This window comes from Crotalus tigris, unplaced genomic scaffold (assembly GCF_016545835.1).
Source record: "Crotalus tigris isolate CLP2741 ecotype Arizona unplaced genomic scaffold, ASM1654583v1 scf7180000020655.604591, whole genome shotgun sequence".
Classification (NCBI taxonomy): domain Eukaryota; kingdom Metazoa; phylum Chordata; class Lepidosauria; order Squamata; family Viperidae; genus Crotalus; species Crotalus tigris.
Window position 1 is genome coordinate 136,691 of NW_024098126.1, and position 26,968 is coordinate 163,658.

A 26,968-nucleotide genomic window follows, 5' to 3' on the forward strand; every position below is an offset into this window, starting at 1 on the left:
CTTGGCGCTTCCCCTGAGCCTTGCCAGCGGGACACGCACCTCTCAGTGTCGTATGGTTTTCAACGTTTCGCTCGAAGCAGGGATGGAAAAAGAGAGAAAAGCCCCGCTTGTCACGAACTGAGAGCAGACGCTTATTGGCGTCGTGGCTCAAGGTGCGTGACGAGGGAAAGAATATGATTGACACCGCGCGCACACAGACATACAAACACACACACACACACACACAGAGAGCGCTTGTCTTCCACCACATTTTATTCACGTCAATCTTTTTTTTTCTTCGTAATATTGGGAGTTGAAAGTAGCGACTGTACACAAACGCACACACAAACACACGGGGGCACGCCCCCTCTCCTCATTCAGTTCCTTTTCTTGGTTCGTTCATTGTGTGTTCCTGAGGCGGCAGCGGCGGCAGCTTTGGCAGTGTCTCTGTTCCTAAGACTATCAGAAATATGTGTTTTCCGATGGTCTTAGGCGACCCCTGTGAAAGGGTCGTTCGACCCCCAAAGGGGTCACGACCCACAGGTTGAGAACAGCTGACCTAAGGGAATCTTTACTATATAGACACAGTAACAGAGTACACAAACCTGTTATTTTTTTTAACTCTTCGTTTATTTTTTTTTTTAAATAAACTTTTGAATAGCTTGACATGCAACATTTGATGTGATCTGAGCAGACGGATAAAATGACGGGATGTCAACAACCATCAAGAAGACAGTTAAACAGGGTTATTGCTGTTTAATAGTTCGACAGGAAAGAGGCTTGCAATCCTTTGTAAAAGCCACTTTCCCTGCCCCCCCCCCAACCCTGTTTGCCCTATTGACTCAGAAGTGGTGACATTAAGTTAAAGATGTGCAGTGGACTCACTGTTCCCTCAAAATATACACATGGGAGCACAAATGAAAGGCCCCTGAGCCAGCTATCAAGAGATAATAAAAGGGAACAACTGAAAATATGTTGATAGCAGCCTAATTTTTGTTTCATTTACAGAATCATTAGCCCCCAGCCTGTGCCCCAGATATGCAGTGGTTATGGTGGTTAGGACTTGCTAGAGAATTACCTGTCAAATCCAACAGGTCTGCCCTGCAAAAGCAAAACTACTATCCAGTTTCCTGTTTACAGAATGAAATGGGGCCAACTTATATTCCTGAGGCCATGTTGCTGGCTCATAGAGGAGTTATGGTCTCCACGGATAAGATCCTCCTCACCCATTGGAACCTTCTGTTCCCACTGAGGAAACAATAACTGCTCAGGATAGGCAGCATTCCTAACATTGTATCAACTGACGGAAATGACTAGCAGGATCTCCTTTCTGTAGAAGACTTTCCAGGCCATTTCTGAAGTGCCATGACGACCTAAGAAAAATGGGAAATTTAAGTCCATAAAGGCTGAGGCTCAAGCATCATGGGAAACTCCTAAAGGTGAAGCTAGCTGCCAATATTTTATATTCTTTGAGGATTACCCCAAAGGATAAGAACTAGATACTAAAGCTCTAGGCCTTATCTGAAAGTCAGCAAACACATACACTAACAGTTCTAGCCTACCTACTTGGAGGTATTCAACTTCTATTCTTACAGTAAGACCTAAAGATATTGGGGTTAGTGGTGTTCTACTGCAGGTCAAGGGTCATTATGTCACGTGGGAAATACCTTATGCCCTTTCTCTTCGGTAAGAATTGTTTGCACATTAGGGGTGCTTCTACATCTAGGTTCTTCCCTAGCAGCCCATCCCTTAAGGCAACTGAGGCAGGAAAGGAGAGGCACAAGTCCTCCTGAAGTAGGGAGCAGGGATCCAAAGAGATAAGGGAATACATTATTCTCTAGTTAAGTAAGACAGAGAAACAGTGAGAGTGAAGCAGCAGCTGATAAATATACAGGACACGGAGAGAGCAGGACACAAGGACAGGGCCAATTGTAGCAGAAGTCAAGGAAAGCCGGCTGCAGCATGCAGGATTGAGGCTTCCATCCCATTTAGAAACTACAAGATGAGGAAAAGAGGGAAGAGGGAAAAGTCAATAGAAATGATATTAGTATACAAGCTCCTCTCCAGCTATATACTAAGGAGGAAGCTTTCTACATTTAGTTCTGCAATTCACCAGTAGCTTTTAACAGAGATAAAATTAGTGTTGTTAAATCACCAAGTCCACGGATTTGGTGACAGCCAGCCAGAGTACTTATTCCTGGAAATTCAAAAATAGGATTTCTGTAGTGAAGGAGCAAGGGGGGGGGAAGACCCACCCTATACCTCTTGTGCAGGACAGAGTTTATTTTGTTTTAATTAAAAGGTATCTAGCAAATCTTGTGCGAAAAATATTTACCCAGTTGGAGGAAGCTGAAGGGCAAGTCTAATGGAGTCCTGGGAAGAGGGAATACTAAGAGATGCAATAAAAAGTTGGTGAAATAGAGTACATATGATGGACTGTACCTAACGGTTGTGTTTAGATGCTCTGGGCAGGTGGTGATATTAGCTATTAGCTGGCTGCAGTCTCCTGGTGAAAGGGAAAGAGCTTGGCTTGCTCATCAGCTTCAACACCACAAGGCAGGTCACTTCTACAGCAGAGGAAAAGGGAACACAGAGTAACTCAAACCTTCCCTCCCTGCTAAATGCTTTCCCTCTACTTTGTATACAAAAAATTAAATGACTTATCCCTGGAACTAACCACTCTGAAGAAATAAGAAAACTGTTTGTTCCAATGGCTAGGCAACAGCTTCTCACCTGTTATCATTGATGTCTGTGGCATTTCCTGTGCAGCCGTCCAGTGGAAGAACAAGGAAAGAAAAAAAAAAGCATTACAGTTCAGAAAAGGGCACATGCTGAAGGGACAAACAGTGCCATTCGTGTATGTGTGTGTGTGTGTGTGTGTGTGTGTTCAGTTCTGCCTGGAAAGTGCTGCCTTGCTGAAACTTAAACATAAACCTACCAGCACCTTATGCACAAGATAATCACAAATCTGAAGTATTTTCTACCGATATAGCCATCTCTCAGTTTATTTTCTTTGCTTTCTAGCTTTCCCATCCCATGTGTTTGTTTTGTGAGAGAAACCCATGTCTGTAAACCAAGAAACAGGAATATGAGAACAGACTTTCATTATAAAGACACTACATCAGGGGTCTTCAAACTTGGCCCCTTTATGACTTGTGGACTTCAACTCCCAGAATTCCTCAGCCAGGCACACTGGCTGAGGAATTCTGGGAGTTGAAGTCCACAAGTCATAAAAGGGCCAAGTTTGAAGATCCCTGCACTACATCCTCATCAAGTTGGTCCTTTAAATGTGGCCGCAATGATCTCAAGCTGCTAATAAACCCAGTCTAAGCAAACAGAAAGCAAGAGGCACCCTCCCTTCTCCTTAAGAGCCTATTTATTTTTCTTCCTAATAGCCTACCATTATCCATATTGAGCTTCTGATAGGAGGTCAGAGGGGCACCTGACGAGCTGCTTCCACTGCTGGAAGGTGCATTTGTAAAGCTGCATGAATGGAAAAAGAAAGGGGATATATAAGCAGTGAATGGATATTAATAGGTTATGTATGCTAAAAGGACCATGTGTATCTAGCTATCTCAGTTCTGTTCCACTTGGCTCAGTACTGAAGCTTACAGCTGAGGGGGAACTTCTAGCGATAGCCGTGCTGTAATAAAAGAGGGAACCCTAAAGCCAAATGTGATATTAAAAGCTGGGGAGAGAAGATCTGTGTGTCAAAATGATTTTTAAAAAGCCTTTTTAAATAAGAATATGTAGGAAATAGATGACTATTGAGATCTTGTATTCAAATTACTAAATGTACTAAATTCAAAGGAAGGATAGTTAACCTGAAGAGAGCAAGTTTGGAAAATAGTCATCTCATGAAATCCTCAATGTGGATGAACATGTACCTGATTCTCCAATTTAAAACTTACACAGCCAAACATAGCAGTCTTTTTTTTTGTCAAAAAAATGTTCTGTTATTAATGCCAGTTATTTTTTTCCTGTGTATTTATGAAGATTGTAATGATCTGGTGAGTAATTTATATCTCCAGCTCAGACTTGATGTATCCTAGATTATCTTTTAAAAAGTAGGTTATACCAGCCAACACATAAGCAAATACAAATTCATTCTTCTGGTATGCCTTCTTTTCCCCATGATAATATATAGTGGATCTTGTACATTCAAATTATTTTAGAATTCCAGAGTCCAGATCCAAAAAAAAAAAAAAAAATACAGTTGGCCTAGGCCTACTCTTTGCAATCAACCAATAGCTAAGACAAGACATGTTTTAGATCAGGTTTAATGTAAACCAAATGAAATGATGACACATTAAAGCTTGACTTATGGAGCAAAATGTTCTTCAGGTTGCCTCCTGAAAAACTGATAGATTCATCTCGGAAATTTGCTTAAGCCAACCACAACTTAAACCAATCACAGTTTGCATAATGTAATGGAAGTAGAAGTAAAATATACTCACTAGCTGTCAGGCACAGTGCTGCCAGAATTCAGGTAAGCATTTTGATAATTCTGGAAGAGGCTATTGGTGTAGCTGATGCAATCAGAATTACGGACACCGTAAGGATTGGTCGGGGATGAAGCTGGATAGTGCCCTGGTCGCACTGGTTTAGCTTCAAGAAGAAACAAATGTCATGTATAAACCATATTATCTTGGCAGAGTAAAGGACAAACTGAAAAAAGGGATAAATCTGAATAAGAATTATAAAATTGTTTGTTTATAACTTTTCTTTACAAAGGAAAGCTCAAGAGCAAAACCAAGAAAATAAATAATTAAATTTAAAGAAAAGCTTTCTGAAATAAAGGACTATCCATTATAATAAAGGATGTATGGTCTCTCTCTCTCTCTCTCTCTCTCTCTCTCTCTCTCTGTGTGTGTGTGTGTGTGTGTGTGTGTGTGTGTACACACACAGAGACACACAAACATACACCATTAATTTATTAATTAATTCATGGAGCTAGGATTTTCAGGATCTGAGTTCTATTTCTCCACCCCATTGGAAGAGTTTAACTCTCCTCCATGCATGGAAGGGTGCTACTGAAGTGGGCTGCAGGGATCCAAGCTCCAATTCTGCTGGAGGAGTTCCCCTCCCCTTGGCAAGTAGACCTTTTGCTCTCAAAGGTTGCCTGCAAGTTGTGGGGAGGAAGGAATCTCATCTCCATGCAGAGTTGAGATTCCCACCTGGCTGGCAGCCCTTTTGCTCTCAAAGAGCTTCCTGCACAGAAGGAATCTCAACTCTGTGGTAGGTGGCAGCAGTCTGCAATTTTCCCTGCCAGCTTTCCTACGGATTTTCTGGGAAAACTGGTGCAGAAAATTGCAAATTGTGATTACATGATCATGGGGCACTTGGCAACTGGTTGTAAGTGCAAACAAGTTGCCAAGCACCCAAGCATTTGCAACTGCTCATGTAATGACCATTTGAAGGTATAATGACCTCGGAAAGCGTGCTTTACAGTTTAAAAACTGGATGTTGTGAAACATCATACATACACACCCCATGATCATGTAATGTTTCACAACATCCAGTTTACAAACTGTAAAGCACCCTTTCCAAGGTCATTGTACCTTCGAATGGTCATTAAATGAACAGTCGTTAAGTCAAGGACTACCTGTAAAATGTTAAGGATCATGTGCCTATAGGAGAAACGTTTGTGGAAAATGAAAGACTGCTTTAACACATTTCAGATTGATTCAGCATTGATATGATAGTCTTCCAAACTACCTTTTCCAAATTGAATCAAAAGTACTCCACAGTGTTACCAAATACTGCATTATGATTTCCTGGAATGTACACATTCAGCCAAGTAGAAAAGATATCTGCTCCTTCCTAAAACATATTATCAATAAAATACCTGCTACCACGGAGAACTCTCTCCATGCTCACCAGGATCTAACCCCCAATCTACAGAATTTGTTGGCTTACCAATCTGCGCAGAGTGGTTGCGCTTCATGCTGTTTTTGTAGCGCACCGCTTCCTTGATGCGATCTACCTCCTGCTGGTAGCGGCGCTTGTCTTTCATTGCCCCTTCCTTGGCTTCCTTCAGTGCACCCTCCAGGGCCTTAACTCTCTCAGCCGTAGCCCGAAGACGTTTCTCCAGTTTAGGAAGCTCACAACGCAGATCTGCATTGTCACGAACCAGCTGGGACCCACGTTGACAAGAAAGGGAAAGAAAAGTAAGGGAGGTGAAGCCGACAAGGCAGAACAACTCCATTCCTCAACACCTGAAACACTTGCTCTTGCCTCCAATCTCACGATGGTTCTGCTCCGTTTCTTGCATTCTGCCCTTATCCAGAAAAAGACACAGTATGCACTAATTCTACCCAATCTGATCTACCTGGAAATCTCACACCTCAGAAGTGTGATTTTTTTTTTCCTAGAAGGGAACTGCTATACAACATCTTATCTCCTTCTATCATAGATTTTGGAGGAATGTCTGAATATGCCCCTCAGGGCAACATATGAAGGGCATATTCAAAGCCAACATATCAATTTGAAAGAACAAGGTTTATGTTTACTCTTGCCCTACTTCTGAACGCCATGATGGAAAACTCCTATGGAGCTGGCCTTGAGGAATGCCAGAGTGAAAAGCAGCAGAGCTCGGAGGCATTTCAATAAACACTCAAAAGGGACATTTTTAACATAACTGGCCACTGCTCCAGGTTATAATGACATGGAGAAAAAATAACCCAAATACCACACCAACTGAAGTTCTCTTTGTTGCACATCTATTAAAGCCAACCTATGGTTGTCACAGATGCTGGGGATAAGCCACTGCCCTTTACAGGTGACACCCATCCCTTGTTCCCATTAAGCAGGCCCCAGTGTTTGCCCAAGTGCTGCAGATCCAAGCCATGCACCATGCTGGGATGGGAACATTTTATGAAATGCAAGGTTGGGAGATAAAGGCCGAGGACTCACAATGATCCATTTAACTCTCACCATATGTAAACTTGAATTAAACACCAGGCAGGTAAGCAACATGAGGTGACAGCTTAATGGCCTGAGATGAACAATTACTCAAGGGGCAGCCAGCAGCACAATAGTAATTGGCAGGAAAACTACTGGGCAGCCCAGCCTCCAAGGGAGGGAGAGAAAATGTTTGAGATAATAACATTTAGCTCCCATATTCGGAGATTGATATCAAACCAGAAAGGGGGTGAAGCACAAAGTGAGAATTTATGAACCATGTTTTTCCAGAAAATTGTAGGGCAATCTTCTGTAATATGTCTGCTAGATGTGTTGGACTACAATTCCCATCAGACCCAGCTAGCATGACCAATACAAGTTGAATTTTAGTTGTTACTGAGGAGGCTATGTGGCCTCAAACTGGGAAATTATCTGAAATTCATCTATTTTGATGTTTATTTGTATCTACTTAACGTTGTAGTGGAGGAAAGAGCATTGCTGTTGAGATTTTAGTGTGGGACAGCTAAGCTTTAACTTTTTTTTTCTTTTTGTGACAGATGCTGTGTAGGATTTGGTCAGGATTGCCATGGCAAGAGAATGGATAGTAGAAACCACATACATGAAGCTGCTGAGAATGAGGCCTTTGTACAGACACAAAGGCCACAATGGTAGTGGTTGCCATGGCAGCAAAGGGCCAACCTGGATGGAGTTGCCATGGCAGAGGAATGGTGAGAAAGAGGCACCTGACCTTTTCCCCCAATCAATGTCCTCACACTCCCCTCAAAAAAATATATCTGTACTCCCAATTTGGTTACCAAGTGCAAACATTTCCTGCCCAGCCCAACAGGCAGAGGAAGAGGTGAGAGAGGCTGTACGGTACCTTGGAGACCCAGCGATCCAGCTAGGATACAGCAGCAATGGGAAAAGGGGGGATACAGACATGACTGAGCGCATCAGCAGAGTCCCCAATTAAACCCTGCTCTGGAAACCCAGAGAGATACACCCCAGCAATGTCTATTGCTTCTGGCTGCTGCTATCAGAGTAGTATCTTCCTTTCCTGATCTGAAAATAAGGAAAGTTCTCTCTTTTGGGCATGAGATGTGGCAGAAATGTCTTTCTACCATCTTACTCAGCTAAAGTAAGCAGAGACGATTGAAGGAGGAAGGAGAACAGAACAAGGATATTGGAAATCATATGTGATGGGTATGAGAAGCAGTGCAGGGAATGGATATAAGCAAACACCTACCAACATTCTTTCTAAATACACATAGTCCTTTGGTAGTTCGCCATCTTGTCTAATTTCCTCACTTCAGTAAATATATGATTTTATGAGGGAATGAAAGGCCTAAAGCCTGAAATGCATATCCATCTCACTTCTTTCTGTTTCCTGCTGTTTTCATTCCATTCATTGCTTGAAACTTCCCAAGACCAACTGCAAAATCTCACCAAATTGCACCTGGAAACAAGTGTGAGGTTTTCAATTAAAGCTACCACGGTTTCATGGCTTGTTGGGAAGGAAAAAGGAACCAGAAGGGAGAAGTACGGAAGTACCAATTTGACTGGAAACAGAATCTGAAAGCCAGGATAAGAGAGCTGGGTAATTCCTGCTGAGCCAGCTGCTAAGGAGTGTTTTCTGTATTGTACTAGAAGACACCGTTCCCGCGGGACAAAAATGGTAATTTCTCATGGATAAAGCTAAGCAAGGAAGAGCCATTCTTTAATCTGCTGCTGGGGAGTACACATTATTTGTGGATGCACCTTTTCCTTTGCATGCAGAAAAACCAAATTGAGTCCCTGGCATCTCAGTAAACAAGGTTGCAGAGGATGATGAGAGCTCCAAGCCTGAAGCAGACAAAGAGGAAACGGTTATTAGGAGGCTATATACAGAGGTGTCAAACTGCTGGCCCCGTGGGCCGGTTGCATCATGTGGAAGCCATGCCCACCCCAGCTCCAGCAATGCGGAAAAAAGTCACAATACTTCGCGACATGTCACATGACGCGGCGAGTTTGACACCCATGTTATAGAACCTCCCTAGAGACCCGAGTTCTGCTGCGGAACCTGAACTGGATCCCATTTCTCCAACTTCTTCAAATCCTAAAGAAGATTCACTGACCCCCCCCCCCCCCCGCAATATGTCCATGCCGCAGTATGAAAGAACAGAGAAGTAAGTCCTGCAAGGGTGTAAGTTTCTGAGGCCAGGGTTCTTAGATGTAACATGCATCTTGTTGCCTTATGTCCCAAAATCGCAGTGCGTTGATTATACGGGCCATGTGTTATAACTGTCTCACTCTGATATGATCTGTACGTCTGTTTTTCATTTATGATTATGGATTTGGAACACTTTGTTGCATGCTGCCAACCCTTTTTGTATGACTGCTGTATCTGCTTTTAACCTCGGCTAATTCAATGGATCAATGATTGGACTTACTAAAAGGCTAGCTTCATGAGCTCATCCTCCAGCTGCATATTCCTCAGGTTTTCCGCCTCCACCTAAATAAATATTTCTCAAGTGTTTCATCACTCAAAACTCTTCAGGTTTTTTTTAAAAAAGGACACATAATTATTTGTGAATGATTCCTTCACTCTGTTTGGAATCTTCCTTGTTGCTACAACAAATGTCTGGATAGCCTTTCTTATCCTTTTTACTTTATTGTTTTGAAACTATCACAGGATGCAAATTGTGCCAAGAAACTTCTATCTCAAAAAAAAAAAAAAACCCAGTGTTTTTCAAGGAATTATTTCTTAATAAATGTAGTTAAACTTACAACATAGCTTCAAAATGTTCACTATTTGGAAAGGCAGTTAAAAAAGGGAGATGAATACTGGTAGTTTGTGAATTTTTACATTTTTACATCTACCACTTAAGCCACTTCTAAGGCCAAGAGAAGGAGGTTGAAATTTCAAAGAAGGAAAACTTGCACTAAGTACATTATTTTTTTTTTTAAAAAAAAACACTTCTGTTGCCTCCCCTGAAAGGCAAAATAAATATAATATTTTATCAGCAAAATAAGGCTCTTGAAACAGTGCATTTCCCTTTTGGGAATTATAGGTTTGGTCTTTAGCTCTTTTAAAAGTTTTGTTGTTATTGCTGCTCTTCTTCTTATGATCTGTCTCTTGGTAGAGACATTGGCCTGAATTATTTTCTCTTTCTGAAACAATCTTACATTCTTCCTAAAGCTGGGATTACTCCCAGCTCAATGGGTATAACAGCACAACCACAATCATATATACTGCTTCTGCCTTTTAATTTAAGACTGCACCCCTATAGACTTTGTAAGAACATCACAAGGATGATAAAAGTGCTTTCCCTTGGGGTTGGAGAATTCTTTGGGAAGAGAGAGAAAGATGATCTGAGATCCCTCCTTTTGGCCTCTGCAGAAACATTAGCCAATCTTTTAAAATTTTGACATGTATAGGAAGAGGTCAGGGCTTTTATACAGGTAGCCCTTGACTTATAACAGTTCATTTAGTGACTGTTCAAAGTTACAACAACACTGAAAAAAGTACTTTTGATCATTTTTCACACTTACAACCATTCCTGCATCCCACTGGTCATGTGATCAAAATTCAGACGCTTGCTAACCGGCTCTTATTTATGATGGTCGTAGTGTCCAGGTGTCATGTGATCCCCTTTTGCGAGCTTCTGAGGAGCAAAGTCCATGGGGAAGCCAGATTCACTTAACAACTGTGTTACTAACTTAACAATGGCAGAAATTCACTTAACAAATGTGTCAAGAAAGGTTGTAAAATGGGGCAAAATTCACTTAACAAATATCTCAGCAACAGAAATTTTGGGCTCAATTGTGGTCTTAAGCCGAGGACCACCTTTATCTGCAGGAATCAAATATCTCTTGCTCCCTTTGCTACATTCTTACATGGCATTTAAAAAGTCCCTCCTATTGTTTATAATGGGAGAGATACAATTCTCTTTTTTCTTTCCATTCCAGCCACAGGGCTTTGGATTCCTCGTGATCTCTGAAAGCAAAACTCATCAACAAAAGAGCTCAAATCTGGGACTTTAAAAATCTTGTATCGTAAAATGTTTTTACCAGGTCAGGAAACAGACTTCCTAGGAAGTAATGAAACTCTACTTCCTTATAATAACAGAATCTGGAAAGCCTGACAGAGTTTCTCTCTCCCTTTTATACCAAAGTGAATCAAGGCAGGGCAATCTTGAGCTTCTTCCTCACCCATCCCCTCCATCTTCCCAAGCTAAGCTAATTTTTTTGTAATGGCTGCTGCATACAAGACCATCTCCATACTCCTCTATATTTGATCTTTCTATGTTTAAACTTCTAACTAATTCACAATGGTACTATATATACTTCCAGAGAGATTAGTGACTGAAGTGTTAATCTAGGCCAAGCAAGCGAGTAAATAGTTAAGTTACACTGTAAAACTTCCAGGGGGCACTAATTTGCCTATCTATCACTGAAATAAAATGTATGAAGCTATAAGTAAAGATCCAACGAATGTATATAATCACACACATGCATTCCACCAAGTTAGATAATGTATTAGGTTTTTCTCCCTAACTCTTTTCCTCTGCTGCCCTATTTATATGACTAATAATATTTCCTTTTAATGCTTGCATGAAGACACAACAATAATCAGACAGCACACCATGCAGTAATTTGTGGGAACCCTTACTGCAGTGTTTCCCAAACTTGACAATTTTAAGGCATGTGGACTTCAACTCTCAGAATTCCACAGCCAGCATTGCTGGCTGTGGAATTCTGGGAGTTAAAGTCCACATGCCTTAAAATTGTCAAGTTTGGGAAACACTGCCTTACTGAATTACCTACGTATCCTTTTCTCAGAAGATCTTATTTTGACACATTGATTTCTATTTTTTTACAATGTTCTATTTCTTCTTCCTGTACATAAGCATAATTTATCTAAACTTAAATATACATTCTTGATTCCCTAAAATCCACGGAACTACATGCTATAATCCTCGTGAATTGCTACACACTCAGAAATACACCCTCTGGTAGGGAGTGATAAAAGATATGAGCATGCACCTCTTCTCTCTTAAACTCTTGCCAAATAATCAAGGATACTGATACAGTACGAAGGGCAAATTATTATGGATTAGCAGAAAACAGGAGACAGTTCAGCATAAGCCAAGACTTTGTGATGAGTTTTGGGATCAATGGACTCTATTTCGATGGAAAAGTAGGAAGAAGAAACCTGTTGTCTTCTAAATTTGGTAAACCATATTTTCTAGCCAGCCTTGCAGAAAAGCTGATCATATTTTTACCCAATTTGGTGCAGCAGTTAAGGCACCAGACTAGAAACCAGGAGACTGTGAGTTCTAGTCCTGCCTTAGGTATGAAAGCTGGTTGTGTGATTTTGAGTTAGTCACTCTTTCTCAGTCCAATCCATTTCATTGTTGTGGGGAAACAAGGAGGAGGAAGGAGTATTAGGTATGTTCATCATCTTGAATTGTTTATAAAAATAATAAAGGCGGGAAATAAATTCCAGGAGTTATCATTTGGCAATATCTATCAGGCTCACCTATTCCCCACTGTGATTTAAGCAAACTTAATATTAAATGGAACAGATATGGGCAGGAGTTTTATTATAGAAAGAGTCAGAGAGTAGGCCTGAGCAATATATTGATCCTGCCTTATGTGAACTCCAAAGCAAACTAAGAACATGTCCTAGGAAGTGAATGAAAAAAATTGAGAGAGCATCCAAATGGCTTTACAAACACACATTCAATGCTGCTACAATACATGGAGACTGCAAAATGGAGATAGGGAAAAAGATTCCTATTCAATAGACTAACTACTGTATAAGAACGAAAATAGCACTGAATTCACTAGCTGCCCTTATTCTCTCCAACTGCTCCATCCCTCTTTGTAGTTGCTTGGCTCTCACTCAGCCACTCACCTGTTTGTGAACTTTTGTAAGCTGTTCCAGGTTGTTCTCAAGAAAGGAAATCTTCTGTTTCTGGGAATGAGCCCCCCCACTGTCCTCGGGTTCCAACTCCGCACTCTGGAAAGAAACAGCAAGAAGATATTTATCTCTGCAGCAGTGAAGGAGATGGGGAAAGAGGAAGATTCTCTGTATGAGATAGTACAGCAGTGGCACCAGCAGTGCAAAGCCCAAAGGAAACTATTTGGATCGGTCCACACTAAACTTTGTTCTTTAGTTGCCTCCACAAAGAACTGTAATTCCAAGTGTAAAATGTGGATCATACAAGATAAGGAATGACAAATATGGGCTCCAGAATTGGGAATGACTGTGAATTTAATCTAACTTGACTAAGAAATGTTCAACAAAACCATTTTCTACCTTAATTTGAGTAAAGATTCAAAACTGCCATGTGGGGAAATTAGGAGAAAGCGAATTTCCTTTCCAATGGAAAGAACACATCTGACCTGCACAGAGGGTTTCCTAAGATTGGGTTGAGGCTCCAACCCTATCTTACTAAGACTACCTAATTTTACAGTTATTAGTGAATCAGAGGATTTTCAAGGAGTCTAGCTAGTGTAGAATAATACCTAAGAGACATGGCACATCAACACAGATTTGCTTTCACATCATATCCCACCCTTTCAATGACTTCAGATGGTGGCTTTAGGCAAATACAATAACTCACTCCAACCTGCAATTTGGGGACAGAACGGCTAGTCTCCAGTTTTAAGAGGTTTTTATAAAAATTCCTTTCAAAGATAAAGTGTTTCAAAGATTCACAAGTTTTTGATGAGTTTCAAGAGTACCTACTTTCTTAACTCGAGTCGTGACGTCTTGAACGAACAGCTTGCGAAGGTTGTGGAGGGTCTGGAGTTCACGGGCCTAGAAGGGCACACACATAGAAAGGCAAGTTGAGATAAGATGTTTTAGCCTCCCATTCTCTTCCTCTGGTTCTATTCCCAAAACACATTTAACTGGGTCACAGAAGGGGAGGATATTATGTCAACTCTTTAAGCTACATTAGTCACTTGCTCAACCAACTCTTGTCAGATTAAGCCCCAAAGAGATAAACTGCTGCTCTCCATGGATAAAGTCAGTTAATGTGCAAACTACTTATGAGGCAATTAGTTGTTTTACAAGGATATACTGTAGGTCAGTGGTGGCGAACCTATGGCACGCGTGCCAGCGGCTGCACTCAAAGCCCTCTCTGTGGGCACGCGTGCCATGCCCCAGAGATGGCAACCGTCCCTCTTCAACCAGCTGCCCACTAACTCGCCGAGATCTGACATGGCCAGATACATCGCAGCATGGCTGGTTTCCTTCCCCCTGTCCCATCCCTCCTGGCCTCTCATGCTCTCCTTTTCCCGGGCATGACCCATTACATCGTCTCCTCAGCTGTCAGCCATCCATCCAGCTCAGAGTCGGCTTCTCTGAACTGCTGGCGGTGGGCTGCAGAGCCCTAGAGTGCGCCAGTCAAGGGGCCGGCAGGCTGTGGCTGCTGACGGACACTGTCAGCCCCCATGCACTTACTGGCCTCTGTGTGCGCAGGCCAATAGTGTCAGCAGCAGCCACCCCGGTCCCTGCCTCGCCTTGCCCTGTGACAATGGCTGCCTCACCTCACTCCACAGGATGAGCCTCCAGCCCACCGCCCCACCTGCCAGAGACTCCCTGGATCTCCCCCAACCCTGTCCAGTCCCCACAGGCGTCCCTCCCCATAAGCAACCTTGGCCACACCCACCCAGTCTGCCATGACCACCTGGCACCCGGAGATAAATAAGTGGGTTTGGGGTTGCAGTTTGGGCACTTGGTCTCTAAAAGGTTCGCCATCACTGTTCTAGGTAATTCTAGAGAGACTCTGAAAATGGGGTGAACCTGTCTGTGCGCCTTAGTAGTTTTAACTCCCTTCTAACATAGCTTCACAAGGAGAGCAAAAGATAGCAGAAATAGATTAATAGTGAGTAAGCTCTCCCTCCAAATCTTTCTGCAATAGTGCCAATCACCATCACACCCCTTCAGATTTACTTCACCAGGAAGGGGAATGGAATAAAAAAGGGCCACAAGAGGGAAAAAAGTGATTAAATTTTCAGGTTTTTTTTTACAACAGCTGGGAGTCCTAAAAAGTGGCCATCACATGACAGAGTCCTCCTTGTACCCAATGCTGCTGCCATAGATGTGAGTCTATTCACCAGTGATGAGAGAACACTGCCTTTTGGGATGCTTACAACGGTCTCCTCCAGCCCCTTGAGGTCTTGCTTGGACTGCTCATGGCGCTCGTAGAGAAATCTGTGAAGCAGAAAGAACGTGTGAGACAAAGACAACATTGGGAAAAGTGTTCTCATAAGAATTTAATTGTCCTCACTGAAGCATAACTGGTAGCACAAGCAGGTGCTGTCCATTACCTTAAGCTTTAGAATCCTGCATATGGTCAAGACTAGAGGCAGTCATAGACATGCAGGATGGGCTGCTTCAAAGGAATGTCGTTTGATGGGGCCTAGAAAGTGAGCCTTTTCTGAAGTAGCGTCTGCCTGATGGAATATTCTCTCTTGGGGAGCAGGATGTTCTCAGTCTTGCAGATCTTTTGTAAAGAGTTGGCTTTCTGCCCAGGCCGGGGGCCATGGAGGTGTGAAGGGACCCATCTCCTAGCTGTGTTAGTGACTGTGGATTGCAATTCTTCCTTGGCTTCTATGTATGTTCATTCTTGTACTTGTTTTTATTTTTATTTTGATATTGTTTGCTGCCCAGTCATTTATTGAGATGGGCAGCTGTACAAATTGATTTAAAAAAATAATGGCTAAATTAATTTTCATGTTCTGAGCTTTTATACTCTTTTACAACTTTTACCAGCCTAAAAGTCTCATTGATCCTTTGAGTGGCATAACTACATATTCCAAAATGTAGGTGAGTACAGAACCGAAGACAATAGAACTAGGACAAAAACGTGACTTGATACAATCATTCCCCAGATGCCTAATCATCATGTCTTCTGCCCTTTGAAAAATTGTCACGATTAATGGCAATTTTTGGAGGGGATCTATGGGTTCCATTCCAGGTTAACCACCTTAGATTGTACATGCCTGTTTTATAAAGTCTTAGGAAATAGGGTTTTTTTGTTGAAGGAGGGAAACTTCAACTGCATATATGTGAGAGTAGGCAGATTTGGTGGCAGAGGAAAAACAAGTACAACTGAGGTAGAATGGTTCTCTGATCCCTTCCAGATAACTCGATTGCAGATGAATATAAATAATCTCTTAGAATTGGGGATTGAGCACCATCTGTTTTGACCCAAGCTGTAAAATGTTCTAGAGCTATTCTATGTAGGAAAAGAAGAACCCCCATATGGGTCATTATGGAAGCAATGAAGAAGGAAGTGAGACACAGCAGGCTTGAACAAGTTCTTACTGGAAGGGGAAGGAAACAGGAAGTGTGCAAAGCTTTAGAAATATGAAATAAGACCCAGTCATGACATTTCCTTGTGAAGGATCATCTTCAATTTAAGACCACCTTTTTGGGTCAATCTGATAAATGTTCTTTTTTAAACCAAATATATTTGAATTATTAAATGTGTCCTCATTCAATTGAGTTATAGTTTCTTCCTCAGCTCACTACATAGATTTAATGTACATTAGCTTTTCTCAGCTGATGCCTTATGGCATCAAATCCCAGAATTCATCAGGACCAAACACATTTTGTTTTAGATGGTGGGACTTATTCTTAAACTCAGGGATGAAGAAAGGCAACTGAAAATATCTCTGGAAGGGAAGAATTCTCACGTCAGCTCCTGAAGCTTTTGTGATTTCTCTTGCTCCTCGTTCTTGAGTTTCTCATAGTCAGCACGAAGTTTCTCCAGTTCAAGTTCTAATTTCTGGTTTAAGCTGGACAGGAAAGAATGTATGGAGAAATATGCTATTGTTGGGATGATAAACAGATTGTCATAATTATCCAGCAGCCTTTCAATTTAGCATAAGATCTGCAAAAGGATTCAGTGCTAAAGGCTCAAGACATGGAGACTAAAGAGTCAAAGCCTTGATGCTTAAGGGACTGTATTTCAGGACAATATATAAAAGAGGATATTTGCTTCAACCATCTTTTAAGCATTTCCATCACAACCAGCTTCTAATTTTGAATATACTTGCAGGTTTAGCATTGGTATAAATGAATTTTTAATTGCAGCAATCCAGCCTAAGGAATTTTTATTAGGACCAGTTCTATTGAATAAGCTTCAGCTCTCAGGAAGGAATTACTGGCATTAAATTAGATTTAGTTCATAGTCTCAGGATCTTAATTACCAGCCTATAAATCCTATTGATTATACACAAATTAAAGGATTCCTGACAGCTGAATTTATGTCACACAAGAGATATGGGTTTACAGTAGTAAACAACTCAAGCTATACCACATTGTCATTACTTTTAGAGTTAATTAACATGAGATTTCTCCTATTTGGCTCCTCCAGACTTATTAAGAAAGACTATAAAGCTCAAATTGTTAGTAACTGGGAGTTGCAGTCCTAACACAGCTGGAGGATGTGAGGTTGGTCAAGGATGATTATCCTTGCCCTAACTTCCATCTTTGCTCCTAATTTCTATTCTACACATGTTCATAAATGGTTGCTGCTTATTTTATTCTTTTCACATTCCTCCTGCCTTGTAAACTTTGTTCAATTTTCTGCTGATACTTTGCCATCAGTCTCTTGAAACTGATTTTGGGCCCTGCCCAAAAAAAACCCAAAACCAACAGCTTCTCATCTCCAACATAACCTATCTTATAATGAGAATCTCTCTCCTTCCCATCAGGACATCTTGCCCCAGCCTAAAAATTACTCACTCTTTAAGCTCATCGATGATTTTCTGCTTCTGGTTGATCTCATCACGTAGTCGTGCCAACTGTTTGTGGTGGGCTTCACGGTGATTCTCTAGCTGCACTTCCAAGGCCTTCTGCAGGAAGGAAAGCAATTCAGATGTGTAGATAGCAGTGCTAAGGCCCCTCATAAAGCAGCAAATCTTGGATACTCTTCAAAATTATATTATTTTCCAGCAAAGCTATACTCTCAACAGCCCATCATATGCTTGTCCTCTCTGTTCTTGTCCTATTCTGGCTCATGGATATCACAAGTGCACAGTTAAGTCTTATATCTTTACTAAATAAGTATTCGAGAACAACTCTAATGGCAAAAATGGTTTGACAAACAATCGTCGTCCCTCATGACTTACCCGGACCACAAAAATCAACCAGCTTAAATTAGAGGCAAGAGAGAGTTCAAATCATAAATAAGGTACCAGAGGGTCAGTCAGTTGTGGCATCAGAATCCAGGCTTACTCCTTGAGAAGATAAGCTAAAGAGTTGGGGCATTCCTTATATAGGGGCAGTGAGATTTGGATTTGTTCCTTGGGGGGGAGGCAGTGTGTGTGTGTGTGTGTGTGTCTGTCTGTCTGTCTGTCTGTGTCTGTATTCTTTATGGCCCATAGTTTTGTTGAGCATCTTTGCTCAGTCCTCTTCTCTTCCTGTTAGGCTCTTGCACAGGGGGGACGTGTTAGCTCCGCCTCTTCATCTTCTAAGGCTTCTGATAGCTGCCTCTCCAGGTTGCTAGGCAATACTGCTTTCCCTGCCTGCAACTCTTCCAGTGAATGTGCTCAGGCTGATGACTCTCCTGTAACTCCTCTTCATCTTCTGACCATGACAGTTCTCCTTTTAGAGCCTGAAATACGTCTGTCTGGGCCTCTGTCTCTCTATCTTTCTTTATTTCCCCCATCTCTACCCCTCTTTTTAATTAATGCTGCCAGGGGCCAAAGGGATTGCACAAGAGGAATAACACCCTTGATGAAGAAAGACGTGCCTTATCTCTTGTACTAACTTTGACTTCATCTGTATCTTGTATCAGGTCCTGCTCATTGGCTTCTTCATGCACAGTCTCTGTGGGAGAGAAGAAAGATCCTTAATGAGAGGATGGAGACAGAGTTAGAGCATGGGTTGGTGACCAGTGTTAGATCAGTAATCTGCTTTCTTGATCTAGAAGATTAGGCTAAAACATCAATTGCTCATTTAATTTACCATGGTTTCTTGAGCAGGTTATTCCTTCAATTTAATCTCTCAATCTCAAGGTTTAAGAGTGGAGTAAAAAGATTTTTTTTTTTTAAAAAAAAAGACTTCTTCTGCATACCCTCCCTCCTTCATCTATAAAAGAGAAACGGTAACCTGCTTCATACCATTATGCATATAAGAAAGGATTATGTAAACAAATGAACAAGCTACTTACACATAATAAATAATAATAGGAAGGAGCTATTGTGAAGATTCACACATAGTCAAAGGCACTTGCAAGCAAACAACACTATACACAAGGACTCAAACATTCTGCATTCAATTATGTATTCTGCCATTTCTCCCATCAACACATTTCCTGAATTATTTACATACTTCTGTACCAGTCATAAACTATGCCATAAGCCCACTACCATCCATATTACCTTGGGCCTGCAATTTAGCCAACTCTTCATTCAGAGCATCATAAGATTCCTCCAGGTTCCGTTTCTTCAGCTCCACACTTTGCATGTACTCAGTAAGTGAACGGATCTTGGCTTCATGCTGAGAAGATTGGGAAATGTAAGCAAATAAGAGATCCCTTTCACAAACGTAGTCCAGATTCCAGACTTCCTAATCTTATTTTCTATGAGGAAGAACTCAACTTTCTGCCTGTCCAAACTTGGAAACTGTCGTTTCTTCTCAAATACATCTTCAGAGTTCCAAAACAAAGAGAAGACCAAACAATCAAAAAGCCCCTTCCATGCTGTATTTCAAGGGTATGCCTATCATAGTTTACAGTACAATTCTATGCAAGTACATCCAGAAGCTGCAACCAATAGGACCACTTCTAAGAAATAATACACATGATTAATTAGATTAGATTAAATTAGGATTAATATTAATTAGATGAATCATTAATGACTATTTGAAACAGGAAATGTTTTTGGAACAAAAAATAATCAGTGTGAGTGCTTGTGGGTGTAGATATGTTGTGTGATCTCCCCATTTCACATACACCCTCATAAAATTCTTCATGGAACTGTGGATTCATGAACACTTGCCAGCAGAATTTTTTAATTAAAAGAAAGGAATGTTTGTGTGATCCAGAATTGGGAAACAAAAAATGGAGAAAGAATTTAACTTATCCTCAATCTGCTATTTCTCTGATCCGGTTTTAAAAATTGGTATATAGAATCACGATATGCAACAGCATGAAGTCTGGCCCTAGGGATACATCCCAAAATATTAAATATTAAAACAGAGCTCTGTGTACCAAAGTGATCTATAATTAGATTTCTCATTGTTTTCATACACAATTAGAAGCAATCGTGAGAAGGTTGAAAAATGGATTAGAATAGTGGCATTAGAGAAAGAAGGGTAATATATGAGCTAGTATTTGAAAAAAATGGAAATAGGAGAAGGAATAAACCCTCTATGATTTTTTTTAAAAAGAAAAAAAATCCCACTCTCAGGTTAGCTTCCAATGACACCATGCTCCACAGTTTATGCTGATCCATTGTTACAGATATTACCATGTCCAAAAGAACATTAAGATTCCTGCTGGGAAACAGCTGTGTATGCGCTTCTAGACACTCTGCTTGAGCTTGGTCTCCCAGATATATATGTATAAATATTTAAAGACACATGCCAACCATTTGACTTCTATAGATTTGCTGTAAGAAATATTCATGGATTGGTACCAATGGTATCTTCTCCCTACTGAAACAATAGTAGAAGCGATAAACTGGATCAACAAAACCAGTGGTACAAGCTCCAGAGCTCCTGAATCTAGACACCAAACCAAAGTTTTAACCAGTCAGCTAAGGTCTCCTGAATTAGGAGCTCTCAACGATCTCCCCAAAAATTTTTTCCATCTTATCTGTCTTCCTTAAAGCTGGAGCTTCAGGTTTCCTGATACCTCTTTATAGGAGCTGACTAAGAAATAACAGAGGGCCAGGTTGTTCAAAGAAGTAATCCTTTAAAACATTTGTCAAACTTCTCTCCGACATAGTCCTTTCCTGACGGCATGGGAGATCATCCCTTTTCTACTCCAGATTGGAAGAAAAGAAAGCTAATTAAATCCAATGCAGTTCCTGATCGGATTGTATTACTTTTTCTACTTCCTAGCTCTCAAACATAAAACTGAGGTAGGTAGCCTATAAATCCCAGATACTGCTGCACTATAATTTCCATCAATCCCACCCAGCATGATGGCCAACAATGAAAGATGGAGGGGATGTTAATTCAATAAGATCTGGAAGGCCAGAGATTCCTTACCCAGATTGTGAAAATCTAGATGCTTTCCTATGAGAGGTATTCTGGTCCCTCTTATTTCTACCCTTTATCAGTTTTAAATGCCATAGCTAGTGTCCTTTCATCTCCACTTCCATAAATCTGACCTGAGAAATGAGAAGCTGGCAAGAAGATAATTCCCGTCCTGTCACCTCCATCTTGCGGTGGCACTCAACTTGAAGACCTTCCAGCTGACGGCAACGTTTCACAACTGATTTCACTTCTGATTTGATCTTGCTGATGTAGAGCCGGGCAACAGTAAATTCTTCCTCAATGGCACCACTAATTTCTACTGGCTACAAATTAACAATTTTAAAAGAAAACGTATTATTTGGGGCACATAGTTCAATGTATGATTCTAAGAAGCAGAACAGTTTATACATCCTTCCTTCTTTCCTTTGCTCATCAGATGACTCTGTTCCCAGATCATTAAATTCCATTATTTCTAAGTAGTTTTTCGTACTTTCTTCCATTTTTGTATGCAGTAATGCCAGCACTTAAATGCCTTAAATGAACCCCTCTGTTTCTATTTTTTTTTTTAGTTGGGCATAGCATTTAAAAGGGCTTGATTAAATATAGCAGATACTCCCAAAGAAAAACATTATATGTTTCTAAACTGAGAGTGAATGACTACTTTTCTTATTTCCAAACATTGACCTCCTACCAGCTGCTTACCAGTTTGATCTCACCATTGCCCACAATGACGCTGAATTCACTCAGATCTTTCATAAGGCCATTGAGGACCTCAGCAATGCGTTTGCGCTGATGCGCACTGAATTCCTGTAGGCGCTGCAACTCTGATTCCAAAGATAACATGGTGGCCTGTAAAGATAAAGACATCTGTGGCTTATCCAGATCAAAGAGAATTCCTCTGGTTTAAAAATTTGGGACTCTCAAAGTTAAAGGGAAAAGACCTTAATTTCTTGAATTAAATTAAGTAAATAAAACTGAATTAATTCATAAATTAATGATTTAATTTCTTTCTTTTTTTAATAATTTTTTTTATTTTTCCAAACTCTCCCCCATACATATACCGTGATATTTATCAGATGTTAACATACATTCGTTTTACATTCATATATAAGATACTTTTAACAAAATGAAATAAATACATACACATGACTTTTAGTGTTGCTCGCCCATTTCCCCTTTCATCGTATCCACACTCCTTCTTCTCTACCTTCTTTCTCCCTTTCTTCTCTTCCCTACTTCCTTCTTCTTCCTCTCCTCTTCTCTTTCCTTCACCACTCTCCTCCCCTTTCTCCCCACTTCTCCTCTTCTCCTCCAACCTTCCTACTTCCTTCTCCCCTCCTTTACTCTTTTCTCTCTCCTCTCCTTTCTTCCCTCTCATCCCTCTTCAGATACAATTCAGGGGTAATGTCCGAGCAACTCCTCTCTCCAAATTTCCCTATCTGTATTATATACAATAAGATTAATTTTCTCTTACAAATTAATAATTGAATTTCTTAAGTGTCTTAATTTAAATGTAAACCCTCTGGTAGGAATTAGATTATACAAAACAAAATTAAGAAGAAAAAATGGTTTAAACTTGAATATACGCAAAGTTTCTGAGTAAACATCTAACTGGAGACAACAGCACACCCATTCCCTTTGTTATGGCAATGGAAGTTTCATTAGTTAGACCAAAAAAAAAAAAAAAGGCTATGGTGAATTTATTATGGTGTTCTATGGTGCTGCTATTCTGGAATCTTGTGCAGTTTTGGAATCACTACAGTCCTGGAATCTTTCTCTAAGGAATCTCTGTATAATTTCTTTTTGGCATCCTAACAAAACTTCTTTTGTTACTGAATGGCTTTTTAATAACTTTATTAAGTCCTTTTGAAATTTTGATGAATGTATTGATTCTACAAAGGGCAACACTTGAACTCTAACTCATGTTTTACGATCCACAAGATCTCAGCACTTACCACTTTCTGAGACAACTCATCCACCAATAGCTGATTCTGCTGAGTTTTATCTTCTACTTCCTGGGATTTCTGATCATAGTTGACAGCCAGCTCCTCTAGAGCTTGCAGTACCTCCTTCACCTCTTCCTTAGCGGAATCATTCTCAGACTGCAGATGGCTTAGTTCCTGTTGCACTTTTTCATTGTCCCCACGAGTGGACATTAGCAGCTATCAGAAGGAAAAGGCGGGGTGAGTTAGTGAGTAGTTAGAAAAATGTCAGAGGACATATAAGAAAGGCCAGGTGAGGATGATGTAAAAAGAGATAGAAATATATAGAGATATGTACAGAGTGCTGAGAAATAGAACGCTGTTATGGTTATACTAGTCTTTCTCTACCCAACTGCCTTCTGATTATATCTCCATCAATTCCAGTCAGTGAAGTAGCTTGCTTAGAATGATCACAGCTGCAGTCTAATAGAGCCTGAAGACACGTAACTGGGGAGAACCGGAATACAATTACAGTATTTAATTAAAGTGATGGGAAGACCAGGACAAAATCCATAGCCATCTACTAAGCTTATTAGGCAATGTTGGACACATCATCATCTCTCACAGGACTGTTGGGAGGACAATGTGAGGAGAAAGAATGACCTATGACAGGGATAGGCAACCTTGATTCTTTTATGACTCGTGGACTTCAACTGAAGTCCACGAGTCATAAAAGAGCCAAGGTTGCCTACCCCTGACCTATGATATCATTTGCTTCTTTGAGGAAAGGCTGGCTTAAACTAAGTAACAAAGATAAAAAGTCAGGATGCATGTGCATAAAGGTACCCTAGGAAAATTACTCACCTCCTCCTGGTCCAGCATCTGCTCCTTTAGTTTCTCCATCAATTGGCTCTGCTGATTAATTTCATCATCCTGATTGGACAAAAATATGTCATTGCTCACTACCTTATGCTGCGTCCATGGTTGAGACAGGTAAGGCACAAAGAAAAGACATTGTGACTGAGATGGGGTTAAAAGCAACTCAGGAGAAGTTTATATGGGATGGAGGAGAGATCTCTACCTTGTCATCAAGCTGCTTGTAGAGTTTGCGGATCTCCTCCTCATACTTATGCCGCTCCTCATCAGAGATCCGGATGACGATGGAGGAGTTGTTATCATTAATGGGTGTCTCATCACAAATATCAGGTACCACCTTCTCCTCATCACTCAACTGCTCTGTTTCTGGGACATTCTCACCTAAAAATGTTTAAATAGAAGACAAGGAACATTTTCACACACTTATTTTACTGCTGTGTTTATTATGAATCAGAAGGTATCACAGTGCCTTTCAGGGACAGATCTGTGCAATGATTACATGAGAAATCACATTTTTTCACCATTCTAAAAATGTGAAGCCCATTCAGAGGTATCAGAATTAAGGAAAATAGGTGTCCTTTTTCAGGGCTAGATAAACTCTGAAATTCAAGGCCACTTTGGTCCAAATCTCTGAATGGAGAGTGGATTATGCAATATTTTTTCACAATAAGCACCTAATATGTTAAAGGAATACTACATCTGTTTTATCATAGGAGTAAAAATAAAAAAATCCAGTGAAGAGAAATTACATCGCATAAGGTCCCAAGTTCACTCCTTAGCATCTCCATCTTCTGTCCATGCTGAATAATCTGACTTGATATATGACAGTAGTCTAAGTTCTTATGACTGTCCCTTGTATTTCAGACCCTTTGTCATATCTGCACTTATTATTTAGTTCCTAGGCAACCTGAGGCATCTTTATTACATCATACATACATACAGCATATGTCTGGGATCATCTGTCCTTAAACTACATGAATCAATGTGACATTTAGGACAGGGCTTTTCAACCTTTTCACCGATTTTAAGATATGGCAATATTCAAGTACCACCTAGCAAGGTGTCAAAAACCTGATGACCCCCCCCAATTAAAAACCCTGTTCAAAGTTGCAATTGCACTAAAATGACTTATGACCATTTTTCACACTTATGACCATTGCAGCATGCCCAGGGTCATGTGATTAATATTTGGATGCTTGGCAACTGATTCATATTTATGATGGTCACAGTGTCCCAGGGTCATGTGATCCCCTTTTGCAACCTTTTGACAAGCAAAGTCAATGGCAGGGCTGCTGGCGGCCAAGTGCTAAGGCGGGACTTCCCTCCCTCCCTCCCTCCTTCCCTCTTTCTCATGCCCATCTCCTTCTGAAGGAAGAACTTGACCCCCCCCATATTTTCTCTCTTCCATATATTCATCAAATAAGGAAAAGCCTCCAGAGACAGAAAAGACAAGCTGCTGAGTGAACTAGCTTAAAAAGGCACATTCCCCTTTAAGAATTAGCTACAGGCTAGAAAGGAAAGTTAAGGAGTGCAGCTGGCACTTAAGGAAGAAAAAAAATGGAAGTACTGGCTGCTGGCTAAGGCAGCCTCCTCAAATGGCTCCATTCATAAGTAAAGGAATGCTACAGGCAAAATCCATTCAGGAGAAAAATACTTCAAAATCCCTTGCAGCAAAACTTACAGCTAACAACAGCAGTGCAATAGAAGCTAACAGGAGCATCAGCCAAATAGAAATTTCCAAACACTCCTTAAGAACACAAAGTCCGCATTGCACAAATCCCAGAACTTCAAAGTCACAAAAGCACATAAGAATCCTTCCACTCTCCATCTCCCTCCCTCCCTCCATGTCTCACCTCCAGCTGATGCTACCTTTCTTCATTCCACTTGGAGGGCAACCTCCCCTGCTGCATTTCTTGCCTGTTTGCTGGCTGCCAGCACAGGTGGCTGCCACAGCAATTGTAGATCGGCTCATGGCTAGCCTGCTTGATTTCCTCTCCTATCCCCCCACCCTCTTCCTCCTTCTTCTTCTTTCCCTTCGGTGCAGCTAGAGCTGACTCCGCCTCCTCCCAAGGCTGCTGCTTTTTCTCTCTCTCCCTTTCCTGCCCAAACTGCCTCCTTTTATAGCCTGTCCTGTCTCCACCCCCCCTCCTCCTTTCTCATGGGGGAGGGTGAGCCAGAAGTGAGTCTGGGGCCTTTGCCTCACCCCAGCCACTCTGCAGCTCCAGAGGATTCTCTCAAGTTAGTCCTTGCCTGCGCTGGCTCTTTCCCTCTCCCACTACACGTGGCTAGGCAGGGCTGCATTAATGTACCTGCCACTCGTTAATGTACCACAAGTGGTACGCGTACCACCGGTTGAAAAGCCCTGATTTAGGACATTGATAACCATTTCCAAAGTCTTTCTATTAGGCAAATGCAGCTCTGTAGAATGCAATGTAGCTATAGTCCTTGCTTGTATCCTTGCTTTTTTTTTAATTTCCTACTCCAAATATTTATTGGCATAGTAAAAAAATGAGGAAATGTGCAATTCTCATTGCTTGGTTTCAGGTTCAAATAAATTTTAGCCCAAAACACCTGTTTAGTCGTATCTCAACCTGTCAACATATGGTTGATAGACAGGAAATGCACCTATTGCTAATATCACTTAGTTCTGAAAGACAGTGCAATCAATAACAAAGCAAAGCAAATAGGACCTTTGTTTTCTTTGCACCCAACTTACCATTACGCCAACGTCCTAACTCAGCCTCCAACTTGGCAATTGTCTCCTTGAGGGTCTTGTTCCTCTCCTTCTCCTTCTCAAATTTCTTCTTCCATTGTTCTGCTGTCAATTCCAGATTCACTGATGCTGTATTCTTGATTGTCTTGGCCCTGAAATGGAAGCGAATATCTTTATGGAGAAGACTTTGCTTTGTTTAATGGTCATTCTGCTTTGATTGATTGACTGATTGTGCCAACTTGTTTTCAACTCCTAGCAACCACATAGATACATTTTGCTCATAATGATATATCCATAATTGGATCTTTCAGGTTTTCCAACAGTGCACTCATTGCCACCAGAATTGAGTCCATCCACCTTGCT

At 41.0% G+C, this 26,968-nt stretch overlaps 1 protein-coding gene across 8 annotated transcripts in view; it reads right to left on the reverse strand.

The window, feature by feature from the left end:
• Positions 1-585: 585 nt before the first annotated feature.
• Positions 586-26,968, reverse strand: part of KIF5A (kinesin family member 5A) — a 59,994-nt gene continuing 33,611 nt past the window's right edge. Inside the window, exons 11-30 of one of the 8 annotated variants that reach the window (XM_039368162.1) lie at positions 26,609-26,757; positions 24,098-24,273; positions 23,881-23,949; positions 23,050-23,256; positions 21,797-21,943; positions 21,229-21,417; positions 19,273-19,390; positions 18,660-18,718; positions 17,633-17,742; positions 16,579-16,680; positions 14,995-15,091; positions 13,619-13,690; positions 12,782-12,886; positions 7,763-7,783; positions 5,899-6,115; positions 4,437-4,587; positions 3,380-3,462; positions 2,713-2,740; positions 2,422-2,546; positions 586-1,974 (exon numbers count right to left, since the gene is read on the reverse strand). In XM_039368162.1, the coding sequence (XP_039224096.1) occupies positions 2,468-2,546; positions 2,713-2,740; positions 3,380-3,462; positions 4,437-4,587; positions 5,899-6,115; positions 7,763-7,783; positions 12,782-12,886; positions 13,619-13,690; positions 14,995-15,091; positions 16,579-16,680; positions 17,633-17,742; positions 18,660-18,718; positions 19,273-19,390; positions 21,229-21,417; positions 21,797-21,943; positions 23,050-23,256; positions 23,881-23,949; positions 24,098-24,273; positions 26,609-26,757 (2,179 nt within the window). In that variant the 3' untranslated portion in view covers positions 586-1,974; positions 2,422-2,467. Of the gene's footprint in view, positions 1,975-2,421; positions 2,547-2,712; positions 2,741-3,379; positions 3,463-4,436; positions 4,588-5,898; positions 6,116-7,762; positions 7,784-12,781; positions 12,887-13,618; positions 13,691-14,994; positions 15,092-16,578; positions 16,681-17,632; positions 17,743-18,641; positions 18,719-19,272; positions 19,391-21,228; positions 21,418-21,796; positions 21,944-23,049; positions 23,257-23,880; positions 23,950-24,097; positions 24,274-26,608; positions 26,758-26,968 lie in introns of all 8 variants that reach the window. The other 7 variants (XM_039368165.1, XM_039368161.1, XM_039368160.1 and 4 more) reach the window with 7 other exon arrangements.